At 32.3% G+C, this 24,387-nt stretch overlaps 3 protein-coding genes and 1 long non-coding RNA gene across 5 annotated transcripts; all 4 read left to right on the top strand.

The window, feature by feature from the left end:
* Positions 1 to 2,096: 2,096 nt before the first annotated feature.
* On the top strand, positions 2,097 to 6,467 carry LOC123891238 (G-type lectin S-receptor-like serine/threonine-protein kinase At1g11330). The gene is made up of 7 exons (XM_045941082.1): positions 2,097 to 3,502; positions 3,662 to 3,799; positions 4,005 to 4,156; positions 4,248 to 4,458; positions 4,690 to 4,930; positions 5,032 to 5,182; positions 5,398 to 6,467. The coding sequence occupies exons 1-7, from the start codon at positions 2,218 to 2,220 to the stop codon at positions 5,695 to 5,697; spliced, it is 2,478 nt and encodes an 825-aa protein (XP_045797038.1). The 5' UTR covers positions 2,097 to 2,217; the 3' UTR covers positions 5,698 to 6,467.
* A 2,117-nt stretch (positions 6,468 to 8,584) lies between these two features.
* Positions 8,585 to 12,360, top strand: LOC123892707 (G-type lectin S-receptor-like serine/threonine-protein kinase At1g11330). 2 transcript variants are annotated; one of them, XM_045942559.1, is made up of 7 exons: positions 8,585 to 9,920; positions 10,016 to 10,147; positions 10,395 to 10,546; positions 10,628 to 10,838; positions 11,168 to 11,408; positions 11,499 to 11,649; positions 11,854 to 12,360. In XM_045942559.1, exons 1-7 carry the CDS (start codon positions 8,639 to 8,641, stop codon positions 12,157 to 12,159), a joined length of 2,475 nt encoding a protein of 824 aa, XP_045798515.1. In that variant the 5' UTR covers positions 8,585 to 8,638; the 3' UTR covers positions 12,160 to 12,360. The 2 variants fall into 2 exon arrangements, with proteins under 2 accessions (XP_045798515.1, XP_045798516.1); XM_045942560.1 differs by having other exon boundaries at positions 8,588 to 9,920; positions 11,192 to 11,408.
* Positions 12,361 to 19,254: 6,894 nt separating this feature from the next.
* LOC123892993 lies at positions 19,255 to 20,241 on the top strand. The gene is made up of 3 exons (XR_006803323.1): positions 19,255 to 19,298; positions 19,400 to 19,499; positions 19,982 to 20,241. It is a non-coding gene; the product is annotated as an uncharacterized LOC123892993 (long non-coding RNA).
* A 1,857-nt stretch (positions 20,242 to 22,098) lies between these two features.
* Positions 22,099 to 23,295, top strand: LOC123889977 (G-type lectin S-receptor-like serine/threonine-protein kinase At1g11300). Its single transcript, XM_045939510.1, has one exon. The coding sequence runs from the start codon at positions 22,343 to 22,345 to the stop codon at positions 23,210 to 23,212; it is 870 nt and encodes a 289-aa protein (XP_045795466.1). The 5' UTR covers positions 22,099 to 22,342; the 3' UTR covers positions 23,213 to 23,295.
* Positions 23,296 to 24,387: the final 1,092 nt, after the last annotated feature.

Below are 24,387 nucleotides of genomic sequence, written 5' to 3'. Positions count from 1 at the left end.
ATACAAATCACTTCTAACATAAAGGTATCCAAACATAAATCACTTTACACTGAACTCACTTTTAACCAAAATCAATTCTGTCCAACTCAATTCTACCAAACTCAATTCTAGTCACCGCCAAACCAAACACACACAAAGAAAAAAAATGAGTTTGATCATAATCTTCATACTTTTCCGACGTTCTTCTTTTACTCATATTTTGGTTCATACAGTTCCTACAAAATAAGAAGAAAATAAATGGAGTTTAGAAAAGATTAAAAAGACGACAAAATATAAATAAAAAAAGTGAGAAAGATGAATAATGAAAGAGTTAATTTGTATTGAGTGATATATAACAAAAAAATTAATTTGAAATTTGAATTTGCGTTTTCTCTCCCTCCAAATTGTTTTGACAGTGTAGTTGAGCAAGAAAAAAAAAATATAGCTATGACAAATGAAATGACAACCTTCCCACTTTTCTTTGTTTCTCTCTCTAAGAGCAAGTTTTCACATGTACATTGGTTTAATAAAGCTTAATATTTTGATTAAATAATTAAAGTTTAAAATGATGAATTTGAAGAAGATATGTTAGCTTGTTTTTGTTGTAATGTTGCAAAAAATCTATTTTCTCTCCCGTCTATTCTTTCCAAAGAAAATGAATATTACATGTCAAATATCGAAAGAACAAATAAAAAATAATGAAAACGAAATTGTTATTATAGATTTTTTTGTAATTCTTTTTATGTAAAATCATAATAAACTTTTTAAATGAGATAAGTAAGTAGTAGTCAAATCTTTTGTCTTTCAATTTGTTGCTTGCAAACATCAATTTGGATAAGTGACTCAAAGTCAAATCACATGTGAAGTGATGGGAAGATGACTAATAATTACTTTCAGAATATTTATTATAATATAAAATTAATACACCTATATGAAATTTGTAAAACTCAAAGAAATTACATGAATCTTGTGCATACATGAATATTGTTCTTTTAAATCGAATTATGGCAAAATTTCTCTTTTAGAATCTTATATCTCAATATAATGAATGTATATTGGGCTCGGAGGACCATTATGTGCCATAAATCGAATTTTGGCAAAATTTCTTTTTTAGAATCTTATATCTCAATATAATGAATGTATATTGGGCTCGGAGGACCATTATATGCCATAAATCGAATTTTGGCAAAATTTCTTTTTTAGAATCTTATATCTCAATATAATGAATGTATATTGGGCTCGGAGGACCATTATGTGCCATAAATCGAATTTTGGCAAAATTTTTTTTTTTGAATCTTATATCTCAATATAATGAATCTATATTGGGCTCGGAGAACCATTCTGTGGACGTTGACTTTTTCGTCCCATTACGAACTTGTGAAAGTTCAATAAATCCAAACTACCGAAAACTCGGCCATAAATCGAATTTTAGCAAAATTTCTTTTTTAGAATCTTATATCTCAATATAACGAATGTATATTGGACTCGGAGGACCATTATGTGCCATAAATCGAATTTTGGCAAAATTTCTTTTTTAGAATCTTATATCTCAATATAATGAATGTATATTGGGCTCGGAGGACCATATTGTGTCATAAATTGAATTATGGCAAAATTTCTTTTTTAGAATCTTATATCTCAATATAATGAATGTATATTGGGCTCGGAGTACCATTATGTGCCATAAATCAAATTTTGGCAAAATTTCTTTTTTAGAATCTTATATCTCAATATAATGAATGTATATTGGACTCGGAGGACCATTATGTGCCATAAATCGAATTTTGGCAAAATTTGTTTTTTAGAATCTTATATCTCAATATAATGAATGTATATTGGGCTCGGATGACCATATTGTGTCATAAATCGAATTTTGGCAAAATTTCTTTTTTAGAATCTTATATCTCAATATAATGAATCTTATAACTCATTTTTACTTATATTATGCCACCGAGGGAGTACACATATATTGATCTTAAGAACATTAAATATGTAACATGTTTTATGTACTCCTATTTTTTATTATATGATGTAACAAAATTGTCACGTGTTGACTACTTAGTTTACTAAACATGATCTATTTCGTGGAAAAAGAGCACACACAATTTGACTTCACCAATCATCTTCTTTCACATGAATCTGAATAGGAACAAATAATTACAAATCTCAATAAACCAAACTAAAGTCTAGTATTCTTAAACAACATCACCATCATCTAGACAATTTCGTCACACATTTATGGCTTTCACAAGTCATAACATAAATCACCTGTTCATTAATTTCCTCATATTCTGCACCTTTTGTTCATGTTGTAGTTCAGTCAACGACACAATTACATCATCCAAGTCACTCAAAGACCAAGAGACAATAACCTCAAACAACAAAGACTTCAAGCTAGGATTTTTCAGTCCAATAAATTCAACCAACCGTTACTTAGGAATTTGGTACATCAATGAAACCAACAACATATGGATTGCAAACAGAGATCAACCTCTTAAAGATTCATCTGGAATAGTCACAATTGACACAAATGGAAATCTTGTAATACTGAACAATCAAAATGGTACCATCATTTGGACAACAAATATTTCAAATACTTCAACAAATTCAACAGCTCAACTTGATGATTTAGGAAACTTGATTCTAAGAGACATCAATTCTGGAAGAACAATATGGGATAGTTTCTCACACCCTGCAGATGCAGGTGTTCCAACAATGAAAATTTCTACTAACAAAGTAACAGGTAAGCAAATAGTTTTTGTATCAAGAAAAAGTGACAATGATCCTTCTTCGGGACATTTTTCGATTAGTCTTGAAAGATTGGATGCCCCAGAAGTTTTTATTTGGCATGATAAAAAGATTCATTGGAGAAGTGGTCCATGGAACGGAACAGGTTTTATCGGATCGCCAATAACGTTAACCAAGTATTTATCAGGATGGCATTTATCTGCCATCAATGATGAAACTAATTTAATTTACACTTTCGAAGACAAAACTATATTTGCAATTCTCTCATTGACACCACAAGGAAAACTTAAGTTGGTTGAGTATAAGAATAAAAAGGTAATTTTTAGTATTACTGAAGAAAAAAATGAGTGTGATTTATATGGAAAATGTGGACCGTTTGGGAATTGTGATAAAACTAGTGTACCAATTTGTAGTTGTTTTGAAGGGTTTGAGCCAAAGAATATGGTGGAATGGAATTTAAGAAATTGGACCAATGGTTGTGTGAGGAAAGAAAGATTGAAGTGTGAGATGTTGAAGAATGGATCAAGTGAAGTGAAACAAGATGGTTTTTCTGTGAAACATAATATGAAAGTTCCTGATTTTATTGATTTTATTGACAGCTCAGATGGTAATCAAAATAAGTGTGGAACAGATTGTTTGAAAAATTGTTCTTGTTTGGCACATGCATACGATCCTTACATAGGGTGTATGTATTGGAGTCGAGAGTTAGTTGATTTGCAGAAATTTTCTCCTGGTGCTGGAGTTGATCTCTTCATCCGTGTACCGGCTGAATTAGGTATGATTTCTCTCTTTCTTTCTAAGAATCTTTTGCTTTTGTTTCGAGTAAGATTATCTAGTTTATCTTCTAAAAAGAAATTAATTTTTTTAAGTCAGAGTCTAAAACACATTTGTAGAACATTTAATTTAACCACTCATTCTAATATGTTGGGTACAGCTGCAGTTGCAGATAATAAAAAGAAAAAAGGGCACAACAACAGTTTTATAATCATTCCTACTGTTGGAGGGATAGGAGCACTTACCTTAGTTATATGTGCTTATCTTTTGTGGAGCAAATGTTGTGCTAGACATAAAGGTAGATTTGCATTATTTCTATTTCTTTCTTAAATTTATGAACATTGAGTCATTGACATTTTGCAAGTCCAATAGTGTAAGTTTAAGGGTGAACAATATCGTTTTTTAATTTATTTATATATGAGTTATTTATTTTTGTAAATTTTTACATTATTTTTTGTGCTGACTATATATATTCATGTTAACAAACTGACAAACGTATTCAGAAAGACACTCTCAAAACTCGATTATGAGAAGACAAAAACAAATGAAATTGGATGAGCTACCACTATATGATTTTAAAAAGCTCGAAACTGCCACAAACAATTTTCACATTGATAACATGCTTGGGAAGGGAGGTTTTGGCCCCGTATACAAGGTGAACTTTGTCTAAAATTTTGTATGTAATTTTTTGCACTGTACTCTGCTATAAATTCAATACAGTAATAAATATTCTTCACGCTATCTAGGGCATAATGGAAGATGGTCAAGAAATTGCGGTGAAAAGACTCTCAAAAACATCTGGACAAGGAATAGAAGAATTCATGAATGAAGTATTGGTGATTTCAAAACTTCAACATCGAAATCTTGTAAGACTTCTTGGTTGTTGTGTTGAAAGACGCGAGCAAATGTTGGTTTATGAGTTGATGCCAAATAAGAGTTTGGATGCTTTTCTCTTTGGTAAGTTCTTTTGCCTCTTTTGTATTCTTACTACAAATTAAAATTGTTAGCTAACTTGGTGGTATAGTTCGAAACAATGATGTGCCTAAGTTGTTTTTCAGCTTATATATAATTTATCCGCAATACTTCTTATATTGTAAATCCAAATGTCTCCTAAATATGTTTGTTTCTGTTTATAGTTCTTAAAGTACCCAATTTGGCCTCACATTAATTTTTTTTGGTTTTTTTAAGATCCAATACAAAAGAAAATTTTAGATTGGAGAAAGAGGTCAAACATAATCGAAGGAATAGCTCGAGGTATACTCTATCTTCACAGAGACTCGAGACTAAAGATCATACATAGAGATTTGAAAGCAAGCAACATCTTACTTGATGGCGACATGATTCCAAAAATATCAGACTTTGGTTTAGCTAGAATTGTTAAAGGTGGAGACGATGATGAAGCTAACACAAACAGGGTTGTTGGAACATAGTAAGTAGTTAACTCATTCGATATTATAATGTTGTAATCAATATTACAAATGAATGGTTTAATTTTTACTTGGGTTATTATAATATATGTTCTAAATGCAGTGGTTATATGCCGCCTGAATATGCAATGGAGGGACTTTTCTCTGAGAAATCAGATGTCTATAGCTTTGGAGTTTTATTGCTAGAGATTGTTAGCGGAAGAAGAAACAGTAACTTTTATAACAACGAGGATTCTCTTAGCCTTGTAGGCTTTGTAAGTCTATATAACCCATGCCCTCAATACATGAGATAATAAGTGTTAGAAATACACTGTCATCACTTTATTATTGTCTAAAATTTATGTGGATTTCACTGATCTATTGGGGAAGAAGGCTACTTTAAATTTAACCAACAATAGTGTTGGAAGCATATTCATAAAGAATTTCACTATTATTATTAATAATTTTATTATTATGTTTTTCTAATTAGGCATGGAAGCTATGGTTAGAGGACAACATTATATCTCTAATAGATCCAGAAGTATGGGATGCATGCTTTGAGAGCAACATGTTGAGGTGCATACACATAGGACTACTTTGTGTGCAAGAACTTCCAAGAGAAAGGCCAAATATATCAACTGTTGTTTTGATGCTTATAAGTGAGATTACGCATCTTCCTCCTCCAGGGAAAGTTGCATTTGTTTACAGACGAAGTACACAATCTTCTCAAAAAAGTCATCAATCTAACTCAAACAACAATGTAACTCTGAGTGAAGTTCAAGGCAGATAAATTAATATGCATGGGATCAAAACTATGACATGTGAAGTTAGTGTAATGAAGAACAAGTTGGCTATGGTAATTTGGTGTTAATGGCTAAACCGTAACAATTGGGTTACAACTAGGTACCAGAACAAGGAAACTCCTATACTGTTCGGACTAAATATGTGATGCAGGCTAAGGTGGGAGAGGCTGCAAAACTCCAGCATGTTATTTTTGGGACAAATTGCAAAGTTCTTATTGATGTTGTTTATGGGACCAGATGTGATATATTAGTTAATTTGGGTGTATCGTTTCAAATATTAAGATTTTAAGTTTTATTTGTTACCATGATGATATAGGTACGAAATTTCCACCACCGTTACCAAAACTAAACCTATGGGGCCTACAAAGTGAGTTCTCTCCTCCCAACTGAATTCTTGTCATACACGGGAGTCAGGAATCGGACCACCTGCTTAAGCGGCCCAAGACTCTTACCACTTTGTGGTGAAAGTAACATGCTAAGAAAGAAGCAGCAGATACCAATATCATGGTCAAGATCTTACGCTTAATCTCATCTCTACAATTCCTATAAAACCTTGAAGAACACCGAAAATATCCCTGGTGTTGGTGACATGCCAGCAGCTGAGGAGTAGGCCTAGACTAAGGGAGCAACTTAGTCATTAAATTTAATTATTATAGAAAGAATGAACTAATTTAATTGTTATTAGTTTGATTCTCACACTAAACCAAAGCATTTCATTCGTGAGTAATTTCGATACAAGATGAACAATAACAAAATACTCGATGACTAGCATTAAAACCAATATGCTAGATTCAAATCTGGTTTGTAAGCAAAATTAAATTTAGCAAACCATTAACAATATATGTTATATCCTGTAAAATATATATATATATATATATATATATATATATATATATATATATTAAAAATGCGGCCTTCCCATAGAATAAGTTCTAGCAAAAAGAAGGTGTAGTAGCAAAAATGTGGGGGGTGCAATTATACACGTACACCTATATTCTTCATACCTTGAAGCCAAAAATTTATGTATCCATTTTGTTCTCAAGTCTTCCTTCCGATCTACAGGTCAACGCGTAGTATTTAAATGTGTTACTATCTGACATGATTTCTACGATAATGAATTCAAAGATTCCCCAATTTTTTAATGTCAACTAAAATATTGTGTTCACATCATGTTCTTTTGTTTGTTACTCTTTTTCTAGTAAACTGTTAAGGATAATGACGTAACTAAAAATGTCATTAGAAGAAAATGTATATGCTCGATCCCGTTGAATTGAAATCTTAAGTTAACCTTTGCTAACATTGACTTTCAGTGGCTATCACTAACAGTTGTCCTTTTACATCTTGTAAGTTTCAACTTTCAATTTCGATAAGGAAAGTAATTTCTGCTTAAACAATCACGATCAAACAATTCATAAATTATTGTTTGCTTTTGTAAGTTCATAAATTAATTCATTTTAAATTGTCTATTTTCTAACTCTAAACTGTATTAATTCTTTGGTAAAAAAATATTATTTTATATTCCGACAAACAGTAAATTGTTCTGGTGGTAAGGGTCTTGAGGCTATTAACAAGATGTCAATAGTTTGATTTATGACTCGTTAGAATGTAAGAATTCACTTTTTGTGTTGTACATATTCGTAAAAACTTCGTACTTATATTAATAATAATTAAAAAAAACATATGTAATGACACCGATGTAATATATGAGTAATGTTATGTAATTCTTTTCTTACTAATATTTGTTCGTCTTGTGCAAAAACCTGATTAATAATATATTTTGCCATAAAAAAAATGTATGAGTAATGTTACACCATATGTACGTAATACGTATTGTTTGCGAAAACTCAAATAATTTGAAGTTTGGTCGAGAGCTAGACAAAGTCTGGCCACAAAGGGTTTATTTCTTGAATTGAATTTCTACTACTGTTTAACGATGATTTATACTTGTCAAAAAATTTGTAAGATACATAGATGAGTTCTCTTCTCCCATTTCAATTTATCCACAAGAGTCACCTCTAAGAGTCTTTTTTTTTTTTTGGAAAAGTCACCTCTAAGAATCTATTTAAATTTTAAACAGTTTAACCACTTAAATCAATTCATTAATGTTGAATTGGCTAATCCTTCCATCCTTAGACTCGTTCAAAGTTTGATGAATAAGTAAAGTCTAAAAATCAATAATCACAAATTAATGTAGTATTATTAACTCAAGAACACGCTCACAAAAATAGAGTGAGTGAAATGACTCAAATCCATCACGGAAACTCACCTTAGCCACAAAAGAGTCTTCTTTGCAACAAAACAAAGACAAACATTAGTGATGAGTGTCACATGTTATTTGTTTCCACCAAGCTACAAATCATTGATCTAAGAATTGCTTGTGAATGAAATTCAAACTCACAATCACAACGTCGGCATTATAATAAGTTAATAATAATTATTAACTATTTTCTTTTCTTTGTCGACTTTTTTTTTATAATTATTATCACTTCTCTCGGAATCAATATCAATATTACTATATATGTATCATAAAATTTCCCTAATTTTATACAAGTAACCATCATTTTAAGTTACATCTCATAAATAAAATTTACAAGAAATTATAAGCAAGGGACAAAAAAAATCATTTTATCTAGGCTTTTGTACTTCGAGATCGACTCTTGCATAATGCAAGTCTAAGGACCGACTATACTTTGTTAAGTTGGAGTTGGACTTAATTGACTTAGTTTTGAGTGTTACCCGTCAACACTTATAATGATTGGTCACACTCCAAATTGTCACTAGTTGACTTTAGTGGAAAAATAGCTACCCCATGACATGAGCAGACACAATTTGGCTTCTTAATAAACAATCTCAACGACTACACAATATGTCACCAAACTAAAATCTAGTATTCCTCAAAAAACATCATCATATTTTTGTTACACATCTATGGCTTCCCTAAATCATAACATAAATCACTTGTTCATTACTTTGCTCATATTTTGTACCTTTTTTTCATGTTATAGTTCACTCAACGACACAATTACATCATCCAAATCACTCAAAGACCAACAAACAATAACCTCAAACAACACAAACTTCAAGCTAGGATTTTTCAGCCCAATAAATTCAACAAACCGTTACCTAGGAATTTGGTACATCAATGAAACCAACAACATATGGATTGCAAACAGAGATCAACCTCTTAAAGATTCAAATGGAATAGTCTCAATTGACAAAGATGGAAATCTTGTAATATTGAACAATCAAAATGGTACCATCATTTGGACAACAAATATTTCAAATACTTCAACAAATTCAACAGCTCAACTTAATGATTCAGGAAACTTGATTCTAAGGGACAACAATTCTGGAATAATAATTTGGGATAGTTTCTCACACCCTGCAGATGCAGCTGTTCCAACTATGAGAATTTCTACTAATAAAATAACAGGTAAGAAAATAGCTTTTGTAGCAAGAAAAAGTGACAATGATCCTTCTTCAGGACCATTTTCAGCCAGTATTGAAAGATTGGGTACCCCGGAAGTGTTTATTTGGCATGATACAAATATTCATTGGAGAACTGGTCCATGGAATGGAAGAGTTTTTCTCGGATCGCCAAGAATGTTAACCTTGTATTTATCCGGTTGGCGTTTAGTTCAGGACGATGATGAAACTTATTTAACTTACGATTTCAACGACAAAACTATGTTTGCAATTCTCTCATTGACACCACATGGAAAACTTAGGTTGTTTGAATATAGGAATAAAAAGGTAACTGTTAATATTACTGTTGGTCAAAATGAGTGTGATTTATATGGAAAATGTGGACCTTTTGGGAATTGTGATAATTCTAGAGTACCAATTTGTAGCTGTTTTGAGGGGTTTGAGCCAACGAATTTGGTGGAGTGGAGTTTAAATAACTGGACTAATGGTTGTGTGAGGAAAGAAGGATTTAACTTCAAGTGTGAGATGTTGAAGATTAATGGATCAAGTGAATTCAAACAAGATGGATTTTTGGTGAAACAAAATATGAAAGTTCCTGATTTTATTGAGAGATCAGATGGTGATCAAAACAAGTGTGGACCAGATTGTTTGGCAAATTGTTCTTGTTTGGCACATGCATACGATCCTAACATAGGTTGTATGTATTGGAGTCGAGAGTTAGTTGATTTGCAAAAATTTCCTTTTGGAGGAGTTGATCTCTTCATTCGTGTACCGGCTGAAATAGGTATCATTTTTCTCTTTTTAAGATTATTTTTCTTTTGTTTCAAGGAAGATTATCTAGTTTAACCACTCATTCTAATATGTTGGGTACAACTGCAGTTGCAGATAATAAAAAGAAAAAAGAGCTCAACAAGAGTTTTATAATCATTCCTATTGTTGGAGGGATAGGAGCATTTACCTTGGTTATATGTGCTTACCTTTTGTGGAGGAAATGTTCTGCTAGACATAGAGGTAAATTTTCCTTATTTCTATTTCTTTCTTAAATTGAAGAGCATTGAGTCATTGACTATATTAAAATCATTTTTCTTGAGATTTGATGAGGGTGAGCTAATATATTAAAATCAACATATGATAAACTAACAATTAAGGGTGACCTAAATGCTTTTTATTTATATAGAGAATAATTTTTGAAGATTTTTACAGTATTTTTTGTGTTGACTATATGTGTTCTTGTTAACAAACTGACAAACGCATTCAGAAAGACATCCTCAAAAATCGATTATGAGAGGACAAAATCAAATGAAATTGGATGAGCTACCACTATATGATTTCAAAAAGCTCGAAACTGCCACAAACAGTTTTCACATTGGTAATATGCTCGGAAAGGGAGGTTTTGGACCAGTATACAAGGTGATTTTGTCTAAGAATTTGTATGTCATTTTTTGTATTATACCATAAATTCAATATTAAAATATTTGTCACACTACCTAGGGAATAATGGAAGATGGTCATGAAATTGCGGTGAAAAGACTCTCAAAAGCATCTGGACAAGGAATAGAAGAATTCATGAATGAAGTATTAGTGATTTCAAAACTTCAACATCGAAATCTTGTGAGACTTCTTGGTTGTTGTGTTGAAAACGGCGAACAAATTTTGGTTTATGAGTTCATGCCAAATAAGAGTTTGGATGCCTTTCTCTTTGGTAAGTTCTTTTTCCTCTTTTGTATTCTTACTTCAAATTAAAATTGTTAGCTCACTTGTGGTAGATTGAAAAAATATTGAATAATTTCTTCACATGCTAACTAATTTTTGAACACTCCTCCTGTTCAAAAATTTTTGAACACTCCTTATATCTTGCCCCTAGGTTGTTTTTCAGTTTATATATAAGTTTATCCTCATTAGCTCTTCAATTGTCCAGATAGTTTATTCATCAGCACTTAATTATGTTGTATATCCGAATATGTTTGTTTTTATTTGTAGTTGTTAAAGTACACAATTTGGAATCACTTTAATTTATTTTATTTTTTTAAGATCCACTACAAAACAAAATTTTAGATTGGAGAAAGAGGTCAAACATAATCGAAGGAATAGCTCGAGGTATACTCTATCTTCATAGAGACTCGAGACTAAAGATCATACATAGAGATTTGAAAGCAAGCAACATCTTACTTGATGGTGACATGATTCCAAAAATATCAGACTTTGGTTTAGCTAGAATTGTTAAAGGAGGCGAAGATGACGAAGCTAACACAAACAGAGTTGTTGGAACATAGTATGTAATCCTGTACCATTTGACTTTATAATGTTAGAATTGGTGATTTGACTTTTACTTGTGTTATTATAACATATGTTCAAAATGCAGTGGTTATATGCCGCCTGAATATGCAATGGAGGGACTTTTCTCTGAGAAATCAGATGTCTATAGCTTTGGGGTTTTATTGCTAGAGATTGTTAGCGGAAGAAGAAATAGTAGCTTTTATAACCACGAGGATTCTCTTAGTCTCATAGGCTTTGTAAGTCTATATATTTCATGCCCTTAATACATATGAGATACCAAGTGCTAGAAATACACTCAAGTCTCAACACTTTATTATAGTCTAAAATTTATGTGGATTTCACTGATCTATTAGGGGAAAAGCCTACTTAAATTTTAAACAATAATAGTGTTGGAAGCATATTCACAAATAATCTCACTATTTTTATGTTTTTCTTATTAGGCATGGAAGCTATGGTTAGAAGACAACATTATATCTCTAATAGATCCAGAAGTATGGGATGCATGCAATGAGAGCAGCATGTTGAGGTGCATACAAATAGGACTTCTTTGTGTGCAAGAACTTCCAAGAGAAAGACCAAATATATCAACTGTTGTTTTGATGCTCATAAGTGAGATTACACATCTTCCTCCTCCAGGGAAAGTTGCATTTGTTTACAAGCAAAATCCAAGTACAAAATCTTCTCAAAAAAGTCATGAATCTAACTCAAACAACAATGTAACTCTGAGTGAAGTTCATGGCAGATAAACTATGACATGTGAAGTTAGTGTGATGAAGACCAAGCTGCTAAGGTGATTATATTGTTCGGACTAAATTTGTGATGCAGGCTAAGAAGGGAGAGGCTGCAACATTCCAGCATGTTCTTTTTGAGACAAATTGCAAAGTTCTTATTGATGTTGTTTATGGGACCAGCTGTGATATATGAGTTAATTTGGGTTTCTCTTTTTATATATTAAGATTTTATGTTTTTGTTACCATGATATAGGTACGAGTTTCCACCGCCATTACCGATGACTAATTTCCGTCAAGGAACCTGTGTGACACACAAAGTGAGTTATCTCCTCCCAACTGATTTTTTTCCATACATGGAGTCAGGAATCGAACTTCTGACCACCTGCTTAAGGGGCCAGGACCCTTACCACTTTGTGGTGAAAGTAACATGCTAGGAAAGAAACAGCAGATAACATGGTCAAGAGCCATAAACATGATCTTACACTTAATCTCATCTCTAAAATTCCACTAAAACCTGGAAAAACACCGAGAATATCTCTGGTGTTGGTGACATGCCTGCAGGGTACCCTCTGTTTATGAGTAGTAGGCTTAGTCTTAGAGAGCAACAACTTAGTCATTAAATTATGAGTGCAATTACAGCTAACCAAATAAGAAGGGGCAGAAGTTGCTACAAAACCAACCACTAATATTTTAGACACTCCGACTAACACATTTTCAGCAACATACTCTGCTGGATTTACAATTTAAAATTATTCACATGAATAAATACATGAATTTAGAAGCTCGTGATCTCGTGAAAATCATCTAATTTTTCTAAATATGTAGAATTTTACAAGCACAAGAAACACAATAACCTCAACCATTACAAGCATTAACAACTTAATTTCATACAAAACTAATTAAAACCTATCATACTTCGTTTCATTTACATAAAGTTTGGTTGAAACATTTTAGCAAACAGAAAATGAGCATTGTACTATGAGGCACAACAACAGCAAAATCAAAACAACATAATACAAAAATGACTTCAACTGAACTATGTTTTCAACGTGAAAAAGAAAACAAGATATTAGAACAATGAGATTACCTTTGGCGGAAACTGGCAGACGGAGATGCGAAACACCTGATCATGCAATCCCATGAGAAAGATCGTAGAGTACTCATATCATATCATATGTTTAGTACAGTGATATGTAGGATACAGTTGAATGATTTATAGGTGTACCCTACAAATTAACATAAGTTTTTTATTTCTTCACGGTGATAAATTTGGTAACTTGTTGTTTCAAATTTTGGTTTTTATAGTTGTTGGATAAGTCGAATCTTGTTTGGCGCGGATTAAGCTTTCTTAAGGTTGAATTAAGTCAGAGAAGCCATACCTCAAGCGAGTAGCTTTTCTTTTTCACTATTAACTACTATTAAAAATTAAAAAAATTAAGAGGAGAGGGTAACGATTAAAAAGAAAACAATTATTGTAAAAAAAAAAAAAAAAAACACGTATAGTCAACAAATTATAGCTCAATCAACAAAAAAAATATTGAAATTGTTTAGACTCTATAATTTGAGTTCGAATCTCGGCTCCCGTACTTTTATGTGAGTTACGTATTTTTAAAAATAACACTAGTAATATATAGAATCGAAAAAATATATAATATAAAATAAAAGAAATAATAAATACAATATTGTGAAGAAAAATTGTTGATGTGTCAAATTTTAAATAAAAAATATGACCAAAAGAATGTAGGGTACTTGACCTAAGTATTTTCCTATTGTGAATGAGTATGACATTTGTTGGTTCAGTTTGAAGTTTGAAATTTTTATTACTCAATTTGAACTTTGAACTTAAAATAAACATTTTTTTTTTGTTGCAAAATAAACATTTTATTTAAGTAAACGTAACTCATTTTATTTCATCAAAAGATAATAGATGAAATATAATTTAGAGGTACAAAAAACGTATTAGGGATAGACTGTAATACATTATTGTATATGACCAAATTGTTAAAAAAAAAAAATAAAGGACAAAAATGTTACAAAAAAAAAGAAGATAAAAAACCTTTAGTGTAATTTTTCCTATTTTTATTAAAAACATAGGTAAAAAAATGGCACAAGGCTCTTTTATACTCCCTTCGGTCACAATTATAAGTAAAAAATTACTTTTTAGGTTTATTAAAAAGTTGATGTATCTGACCTATACTATGGACCAAATACATATATTTATCAATGAATCTAAAAAGATGTTTTTTGCTTATAATAGTAACCGGAGAGGATATTTTATATCTCAGTCAGAAAAAAAAATGTTACATTAAAAAAAGGAAAATGTTAAACAGTGTCCCCGGGGCACTGGTTAAGCATCTTAATGTAGAAATTTTGTCTTGAAAATTGTGCATTCAATACATTGAAATTGTACAAAATTGTTTTATTACCATTAATTTTATATTTTCTTTCTTTTTTTAGCATGCTTAACAAGTGCCTCAGGACACTATTTAACATGACCCTTAAAAAAATACTCGTGTATATATATTAAACATGCAACCCTCCCATAGAAACATCGAGGCCTAACTCATCATCACAAAACCGACTTGTAAGGTGATGATTGCCTCCTCTTTATAAACTCTTATCAAGAATCCTATCTATCCGATGTGAGACTAAATCCCACCGAGTGTTGGTTGCTAACACCCTCCCTCACACTTCAGCCGGGCGAATGGGCTTGAAGCGTGGCCGATGGAGGAAGCCCAACGATAGACTCGATAGACTCTGATACCATGTCACGAATATCGAGGTTTAACTCATCCTCACAAAACCGGCTTGTAAAGTGAGAATTGTCTCCTCTTTATAAACTCTTATCAAGAATCTTATCTATGTGGGACTAAAAGCTCTAGCTCTAGCAATCCCGTGAGCTTAGCTCGGTTGGTTGGACATCGCATTATATATGCAGGGGGCCAGGGTTCGAACCCTGGTCATCCCACTTATCCACCTTATGGGTGGAATTTCTAGCCAATAGGCTCTTTGAAAGGAAAAAAAAAAAAAAACAGCTCTAGCAAAAAGGTGTATTAGGAAGAAAGTGGGGTGCAAATATAGACTGCACCTATATTCTTATTACCTTCAAACCAAAAATTTGTACCCACTTGTTGTTCTCAAGTCTTCCTATCATCTACAGGTCAACGATGTAAGTACTTGGCAAACGCGTATTTAAATGTGTTGATATGCGACATGATTTCTACGACCATGAATTCAAACATTCCCCAATTTTTTAATGTCAACATAAATATTGTGTTCACATCATTTTCTTTTGTTTGTTACTCTCTCTTTCTCTAGTTCATTGTTAAGGTACTGAGGATAATGATGTAACTAAAAATGTCATTAGAAGAAAATGTATATGCTCGATCCCGTTGAATTGAAATCTTAAGTTAACCTTTCCTAACGTTGACTTTCAGTGGCTATCACTAACAGTTGTCCTTTTACATCTTGTAAGTTTCAACTTTGATAAGGAAACTAATTTCTGCTTAAACAATCACGATCAAACAAATTATTGTTTGCTCTTGTAACTTCATAAATTAATTCATTTTAAATTGTCTATTTTCTAACTCTAAACCGTACTATTAATTCTTTGTAAAAAAAATATTATTTTATATGTTACTAATCGTTAGTTGGTTCAGTGGTGATTGACGCCGAACTTGATAGGGAGGACCACGGTTCGATCCCCCGCAACTGCGATCGGAAGGGGACTAGAATCACTTGATACTAGGGGTGCTCAAATCCAATCCAATCCAAATAAAAACCGTAAACCGATAAAAAAAAACCGAAAACCGAAAAAACCGAATATTTTTGGATGTGTTTGGATGCTATTTTGTGAAAACCGCTGGATCGGATCGGATTTTGGATTGATTTTTCAAAACCGATTCAAACCGAACTAAACCGCATACATATATTTTAATACCTATTTAACTTTTTATTGGTATGATATATTGCATTTACTTATTATTTTTTTGGTTTTCAACTTTTTTAGTATTACTTATTATTTCAATTTAATCAATATCTTTTTACTATTTTATTATGTTTCAAATGTATCGATAATTGTCATTTCAAAACATTAATTTTTAATATAAAATATGTTATATTTTATATCAAATATTATTTTACCGTGCGATTTATGATGTTAATATTTAATAAAAAAAATTAAAATTTGTAATTTGGATATCCAAAAACCGATCCAAATTAAACCGCACAAAATTGGATCGGATTTTTTTTAAGTGGTCATCCAAAACCGAACCAAACCGCTTGTAATTTTAACTTTGGATCGGATGACTTTTTACCTCAAAACCGATCCAAACCGAACCGCGAGCACCCCTACTTGATACCAGAACTGACCCCTGAACCATATTAAACTAGTGGTGAAAACCAAAAAAAAAATAAATAAATTGTTCTGGTGGTGGTAAGGGTCTTGAGGCTATTAACCAGATGTCAAAGGTTTGATTTATGACTCGTTAGAATGTAAGAACTCACCTTGTGTGTCGTACAAATTCATAAAAACTTCATACTTATCTATAACAATAATAAAGGCAAAACATTGTTTTGGTGTAGCCTTTTTTTCTTCCAAATATACCCTTTTCAGTTTTTTTTTTCATTTAAAATTTAACTTCCCTTCAACTTACTATTTCATTGGTAGTTTTTTTTCTTTTCATATCTCTTTCTCTCTATTATCTTTAACCCATTGTATATCTTCAACACAAACTTCAAAATAACTGATACATTATCAATTATGCTTCTCTTCCTCTCTTTTCCATGTTTCTCTAATATCTATTTTACTTCACAACGAGGGTACATGCGTTGCAATGTATAAGCACTTGGTATGTGCTCTTTTTTTTTCCTTTTCTTTTCATCGAAACAAATTTAATTTACTTTGTCAAAGGTGTTGGGGTTGATTGCAATGTAAGTCCCACATTGCTAATGAAGAGAAATAAAGGTCAAAGAAATTATATTGAAGAAGTCTCACATCGCTTAGAATTGTGAAGCAATGAGGGAATCAAGACTATATAATGGACCTAAGTTCTTTGTTTATAATTGCACCAAGCAATAACACTTGTAAACACTTTAAGTTTATATTTGTGTCTTTTTGCTTTTCTCTTATGCTCTTGTTTAAGAGTATTTGAGATGTAGTTCAAATATTTACTTTGGAGAGTGTGAGTGTAGTGGGGCATGGGGTGGTTGAGAGTGAAGTCTATGTGTTGTAATAATTTTCACATAATGTTTATTCTCTGGTTGTCGGTTTTGACAACGGCCGTGGTTTTTTCTCCGGTTTGGAGTTTTCACGTTATATTCTTGTGTTGTTGATTGCGTTCATTTATTTTCTCTATGCCGGTTTTTCCCAACAACTGGTATCAGAGCTCTTGGTTTGATTCAGGAGGAGGGAGTTCCGCTGTGAAGTTTAGGCTAGAGAAAATTGATGTTTGGCTTGTAGAAAATCAAGTCAAGGATGTGTTGATGCAATCAGGGTTACACATGGTCAGCTTGGAGAGGCGGTGGTAATAATACTCGACATCAGCCTGGAGAGGCGGTGGTAATAATACTCAACATCAGTCTGGAGAGGCGGTGCTAAGAATACTCGGGTTACGTCTGAAACAACAACTTATTATGAGGATGCGGAGGTGCTAGTGGAAGTTGGGAATCGGTGGAGTGTTGAGTCATATGGACTTTGGAAGCTCCTATCACATGTGTTTGAAGAAGAAATACTTTTGAATCCCTATAGCTAGTTGAAGGTGGAGTTGTTCATCTTGGTGACGGAAAGCTTGTAAGGTTCAAGGTATGGGTGAGTTTCTTTTAACACAATGCGAGGTATTTTCTTGAACTTTGATGCATAGATAGTAGGTAGATTACTTGTTAGATAGTTCTACTATTATTGGTTATGCATCTGTTACTAGTGGTGATTCTCATGTTTTGGTTAAGTTGTGGATCTTCGGGTGGGTACTTGTTAGTGACATGAGTTTGGTTGGACTAGTGATACAAGGTTTACTAGGTGATGTAACTAAACTGGAATTGTTGGATCCTAACAATGGCCTGAAGGTGGTTTCACAGATGTTTGAAGTTGTTCAAGTGACACATGGGCATCGGTTGACATAGATGCAAGGTGTGTGATGATAGCGTGCAGGCATTGGTTGGCATTGATGCAAGGTATGCGGTTATCTCGATGGCTGATGAACTTCCGGAGAAAGCCAACATGGAAGTTGCACCATAAATTTTCAGCGAGGTTTCGAGATGAAATTCTTGGGATGGCTTGGTTCCAAGTGAAGCAAAATCTTGGGATGGTTTAGTTCCAAGTGAATAAAATTCTTGGGATGGTTTAGTTCCAAGTGGAGTGTACTTTTTATGGTGGAGTATGATAATTTAATTTGTTGGTATAGACAATGAGAATTATGATTGTCGGTGAAGACAATGATTGTCGGTATAGACAATGGAAGCATAAGATAATAATTGTCGGTGTAGACAATGAAGATTGAAGACCATTACAATCAAGGTGGAGATTGTTGGGGTTGATTGCAATGTAAGTCCCACATTGCTAATGAAGAGAAATAAAGGTCAAAGAAATTATATTGAAGAAGTCTCACATCGCTTAGAATTGTGAAGCAATGAGGGAATCAAGGCTATATAATGGACCTAAGTTCTTTGTTTATAATTGCACCAAGCAATAACACTTGTAAACACTTTAAGTTTATATTTGTGTCTTTTTGCTTTTCTCTTATGCTCTTGTTTAAGAGTATTTGAGATGTAGTTCAAATATTTACTTTGGAGAGTGTGAGTGTAGTGGGGCATGGGGTGGTTGAGAGTGAAGTCTATGTGTTGTAATAATTTTCACATAATGTTTATTCTCTGGTTGTCGGTTTTGACAACGGCCGTGGTTTTTTCTCCGGTTTTTGGAGTTTCCACGTTATATTCTTGTGTTGTTGATTGCGTTCATTTATTTTCTCTATGCCGGTTTTTCCCAACAAAAGGAAACCATAAAATTTCACTTACTTGCAAGCAATCAATTTTTATTTCAAAGTTTTTCTTTTTCCTTTTGTTTGGATGTCATGTCGTTGTCTATGGATTTAAGATTTTTTTTAATTGTTTTGTAGGCATATTGTATGGACATGTTTCAAATCAAAGATAAGATTGAAGTAAAGAATTATGTTAAATTTTTTATTTCTTAACTATTTATATGAATTTGTTCATGGTGCACTTATGTGACTTTGTTTTCTTAACTTTTTTTTTTTTACAGAATTTTTAGAAGAAAACTTAATAAACACAGATATGGTTATCATCCTCCAAACTAACTCTCATGCATTGTTGTTGCCAAAAGAAATTGACGGAATAAAATAGTACGTAACCGTATCAAAATAAATTGCTTTGTTACTTTTTTGATCGATCTATTTCATTGGTTTTACATTTTTTTCTATGTTATTCTTCTATGCATATTCACTTCAATGTCATTGTTTTTGCATCTTTTATTTCTTTGCAATTTTTGTTCAAATGATGTGAAGATTCATAGGTAAAAACTTATTCAAATTGTTTTTTTTTTCAAAAGTTTATTCATAGAAAACATGGACACGCACTATATCTTCTCTATCTTTTCCAAAACTTTATTCAAATTGTTTTTTTTACCAAAAATTTATTTTGAGAGAAAAGTCAGAAAAAGAAAGAAATAAGATGATGAGAGTGTGAAATGAATGGAAAATTAGAGCAGTCTTGCTTGCCACCGGAGAATCCCAGTCCCAATTTGCTATTAAAACTAATATTTTATCTAGCTCTTTTGTTAATTTTTATTGGGTTTGTTGATGTTTTGTCTACCATGGTTCTATAGGGAATTTCAAGTGTGGATGAATGGCGTTACATTGCACAAGATATTTGACAACAAAAATTAATGATACAAAGGTTACTACACATGCAAAGGGATGTACACACCTTTTACTACAATGTAACTCATGGAAAGATCCCCTTTAATTGAAAAGGAAATTGTATATTCATAGTAAAGAATCAAACATCAAGTATGCATGTGTTTCTCTTATTTATTTTGCATCAAAACAAATTCAATTAAATTTGTCAAAGAAAAGTTTAAAATTCTAATCTTTTGCAAGCAATAAAGTATGAACCACTTAATTTTTGTACTTATTTTTATTTTTGTCAAGAAACCACTCGATTTCTAAAGGCATATTACATTGTTGTGAACATCGACTAATTGATTAAATCATATTCTTTCTTGCCTTTTTTAAATAAAAAAAATATTTTTGTATAGATGTCATTAATTTGTGTTTGCATTTATCATTCCTTAAATTTTTTGTTAACATCTTCTATAAATATGGTTCAATGGTAGATTATAATTTATATACACTAGCGCAATAGAAAACTGCGTATCACACAAACGGGCACGGAACGTGCCCGTTTGGCCACTAGTATTATAATAATTAAAAAACTTATGTAATGACACCGGTGTAATATATGTGTAATGTTACGTCATATGTAATGAGCTTTTCTTATGACGTATTGTATTCGTGAAAACTCAAATTTAATAATTTGAAGTTTGGCCGAGAGCCAAATAAAATTTGGCCACGAATAACTTCTTCCTTGAATCAAATTTAACTACTGTATTCAATCACTCAGTTGATCCTTCTAGTATTTTTACCATGTTATAGGTACCAAATTTTAACTACCGTTTAGCGATGATTTATCTCCGTGAAAAATTTGTAAGACACAGGGTACGTAAGTTCTCCCACTTCAATTTATCCGCAAGAGTCACCTCTAAGAATCTATTTAAAGAGTTTAACCACTTAAATTAAATCAATTCATTAATGTTGAATTGGCTAATTAATCCTTCCATCCTTAGACTCGTTCAAAGTTTGATGAATAAGTAAAGTCTAAAAATCAATAATCACAACTTAATGTAGCATAGCATTATTAACTCAAGAACACGCTCACCAAGTTGTTTGAGCTCCAGTGACAAGGAGCTCCTTCCAAGGATGTACCCGGAGAATATCGGATTCGATTCCCAGGAGAACAAAGCTTAGTCAGTGCGCATGCTTCTCCGCATGAGCTGAATTAGTCGTCCACCTTTGGTGGGTCGGAACGAGTGCGAAAAAAAAAGAGTGAGTGAAATGACTCAAATCCATCACGGAAACTCACCTTAGCCACAAAAGAGTCTTCTTTGCAACAAAACAAAGACAAACATGAGTGAGTGTGACATTTTAATTGTTTCCACCAAAGCTACAAATCATTGATCTAAGAATTGCTTGTGAATGAAATTCAAGCTCACAATCACAATGTCGGCATAATAATAATGATTAACTATTTTCTTTGTCGACTTTCTTTTTTTAATTATCACTCCTATCGGAATCAATATCAATATTAATATAATTTTATAAAGGTAACCGTTTAAATTACATCTCATAAAAAAACAGTTACAAGAAATTATATGTACTTTAAACGTGAGACAAAAAGAATCATCTAATATCCAATGCAAACTTTTTTATTTAAGGCTCGATATTGAGTCTAAGGATCGACTAATTTAAAAGACACCAATCTCATCCTTTATTTGTGGGGTGTGCAAGTTTCGTTTTGTATAAACTGACCCAACACAAGAAATGACACTGAAATGATTCAAATTTGAGACCACGAAAGGACCAAACTACAATGTTTGAGACTAATTCAAATGACATCAATCTCACCGTCCATTTTTAGGATGTTTAAGCTTCATTGTGCATAAACTATGCAACATAGAAAGTGACACTAAGATGATTTAAATTTGAGACCGTAAAAGAAACAAACTATAACGTCTCAAATCTTTACCACCGATTGAACTCATGTTGTTTAAGAAAGTAATTCAAATTAAACTAAACCTTAGGCTGAATCAAATCAGCTTTTATTTCAAAATTGTTCCAAATTAAACCCCTAACACCCCTTGTCACACCCCTCCAAATTGTAACGAGTTGACTTCATAGTTCTTTGGTTTTTATTTTGTGGAAAAATAGCCACCCACAAGCATCCATAATTGGCTTCATAATAAAGAATCTCAATGACTCCATAATTCCACAATAACAACTACAAAAACATCTTCTTTCACATGACTATGATTAGGAAAAAGTTACAAATTACAAACCTCATCAAACCAAACTAATATTATAGTATTCCTCGAAAAACATAATCATCTAAACAATTTTGTTACACATTTATGGCTTTCTTTAGTCATAACATAAATCACTTGTTCATCACTTTCCTCATATTTTGCACCTTTTGTTCATGTTATAGTTCCATCAATGACACCATTACTTTATCCAAATCACTCAAAGACCAAGAGACAATAACCTCAAACAGCACAAACTTCAAGCTGGGATTTTTCAGCCCATTAAACTCAACAAACCGTTACCTAGGAATTTGGTACATCAATGAAACAAACAACATATGGATTGCAAACAGAGACCAACCCATCAAAGATTCAAATGGAATTGTCTCAATTCACAAAGATGGTAATCTTGTTATCTTAAACAAACAAAAGGGTGACATCATTTGGTCAACAAAAATTTCAACTTCAACAAATTCAACAGCTCAACTTGAAGATACTGGAAACTTGGTCCTAAGAGACATCAATTCAGGAGAAACAATTTGGGATAGTTTCTCACATCCTGCAGATGCAGCTGTTCCAACTATGAGAATTGGTGCTAACAAAATAACAGGTAAGAAAATAACTTTTGTATCAAGAAAGAGTGAAAATGATCTTTCTTCAGGAGATTATTCAGCTAGTCTTGAAAGATTGGATGCACCAGAAGTTTTTATTTGGCATGATAAAAATATTCATTGGAGAACTGGTCCATGGAATGGAAGAGTTTTTCTTGGATCGCCGAGAATGTTAACCGAGTATTTATTCGGTTGGCGTTTAGATCATGACGGTGATGGAACTGATTATATAACTTACAATTTTGCTGACAAAAGTAAGTTCGGAATTCTCTCATTGACACCACATGGAACACTTAAGTTGGTTGAGTATATTGATAAAAAGGAAATTTTGAGGCTTGAGGTTGATCAAAATGAGTGTGATTTTTAGGGTTGATCAATGCTTTATGCGTCTGAAAATGATAATTTAATTTCTAAGCCAAACAATATTTTTGAAAATATTGATATTTTTGGGTAAATTGTGAATCAAATTGTGGCTATGAGAAACGGTTTTTGAAACCGTAGAAAAATGGTTATTTTCAAACCATGATTTTTGAGAAACCAATATCTTGAATGTTCAAATTAAATTTTGATGAAACACTTTGCCATGCATGATACTAACATGAAATTTGTTTTTAAAATTGGTAAAGTGATCAAAATTTTGTTGATCTTATCAAGTATGAAAAGATAATCGAAATATTGGTCAAACATGGTTCGAGAGATGCTGTAAAATTGGTCGAATTTTCCTATTGTTTATCTCATTCTAAGAATGATGTTCTGGACCAAACATTTTATTAAGATGTAACTCTATTTTTGACCAAAACAATGGTATAGTCATACCATGTTTCTTTCGACGTAAAAAAAAAGTGATGACAAAAAGTCGAAATCATCTTTAAAATTTGGCTATGTTTCTTTTAAAAGAGGTCATTAAGGGTTTTGTCTAAATTGTTGACATGATTAAAAATGTTATTCCTCTCACTTCATTCGAGAAACAACATTTTTGGGGGCCTCTGTTGACACCAAAGTTATAAAATTAATGGTATTGAGAAAGTCTTAGTGTTAGAATTTGAAAAGAAAAAAAAACCATTTCGATGGTTTATGCATTTCGATGGTTTATGTGAATTTTAATTGGAGTAGATTCTACCAATTTAATTGGAAATGAAGAAACTGGTCGAAGATGCCAACTATATTTTAGTTGAAGATGCAATTTGGTCTCAACTTTGATGTATGTTGGTCGAATTATATTGATTGGCCTTGGATTAAAAAAGGCTAATATATAATAGCAATTATCAACACCAGGACAAGCAATATTGGAGCATTAACGTGAAGCAACACGTCAAGCATTGAAGCAACACGTCGTCAAGCATTGGAAGTTATTTTTCTATATATTGTAATTTGCCAAGTGTATGGTTTTGGCATAGGGAGTTATATCTTGTTTTAACTTAGACCGTAGGATCTAGTGGTAGTTTTTCCTGCAAGGTCTATATATATCTGTTTGTAATAAGAACAAAGGGTTGAATCCTATTTTCTAAAAACTCTCCAATGCCCACGCCACGGAGCAAACGG

This window comes from Trifolium pratense, linkage group LG6, assembly GCF_020283565.1.
Source record: "Trifolium pratense cultivar HEN17-A07 linkage group LG6, ARS_RC_1.1, whole genome shotgun sequence".
In the NCBI taxonomy this organism is placed as follows: domain Eukaryota; kingdom Viridiplantae; phylum Streptophyta; class Magnoliopsida; order Fabales; family Fabaceae; genus Trifolium; species Trifolium pratense.
This window is presented reverse-complemented; position numbering and strand designations above follow the sequence as displayed.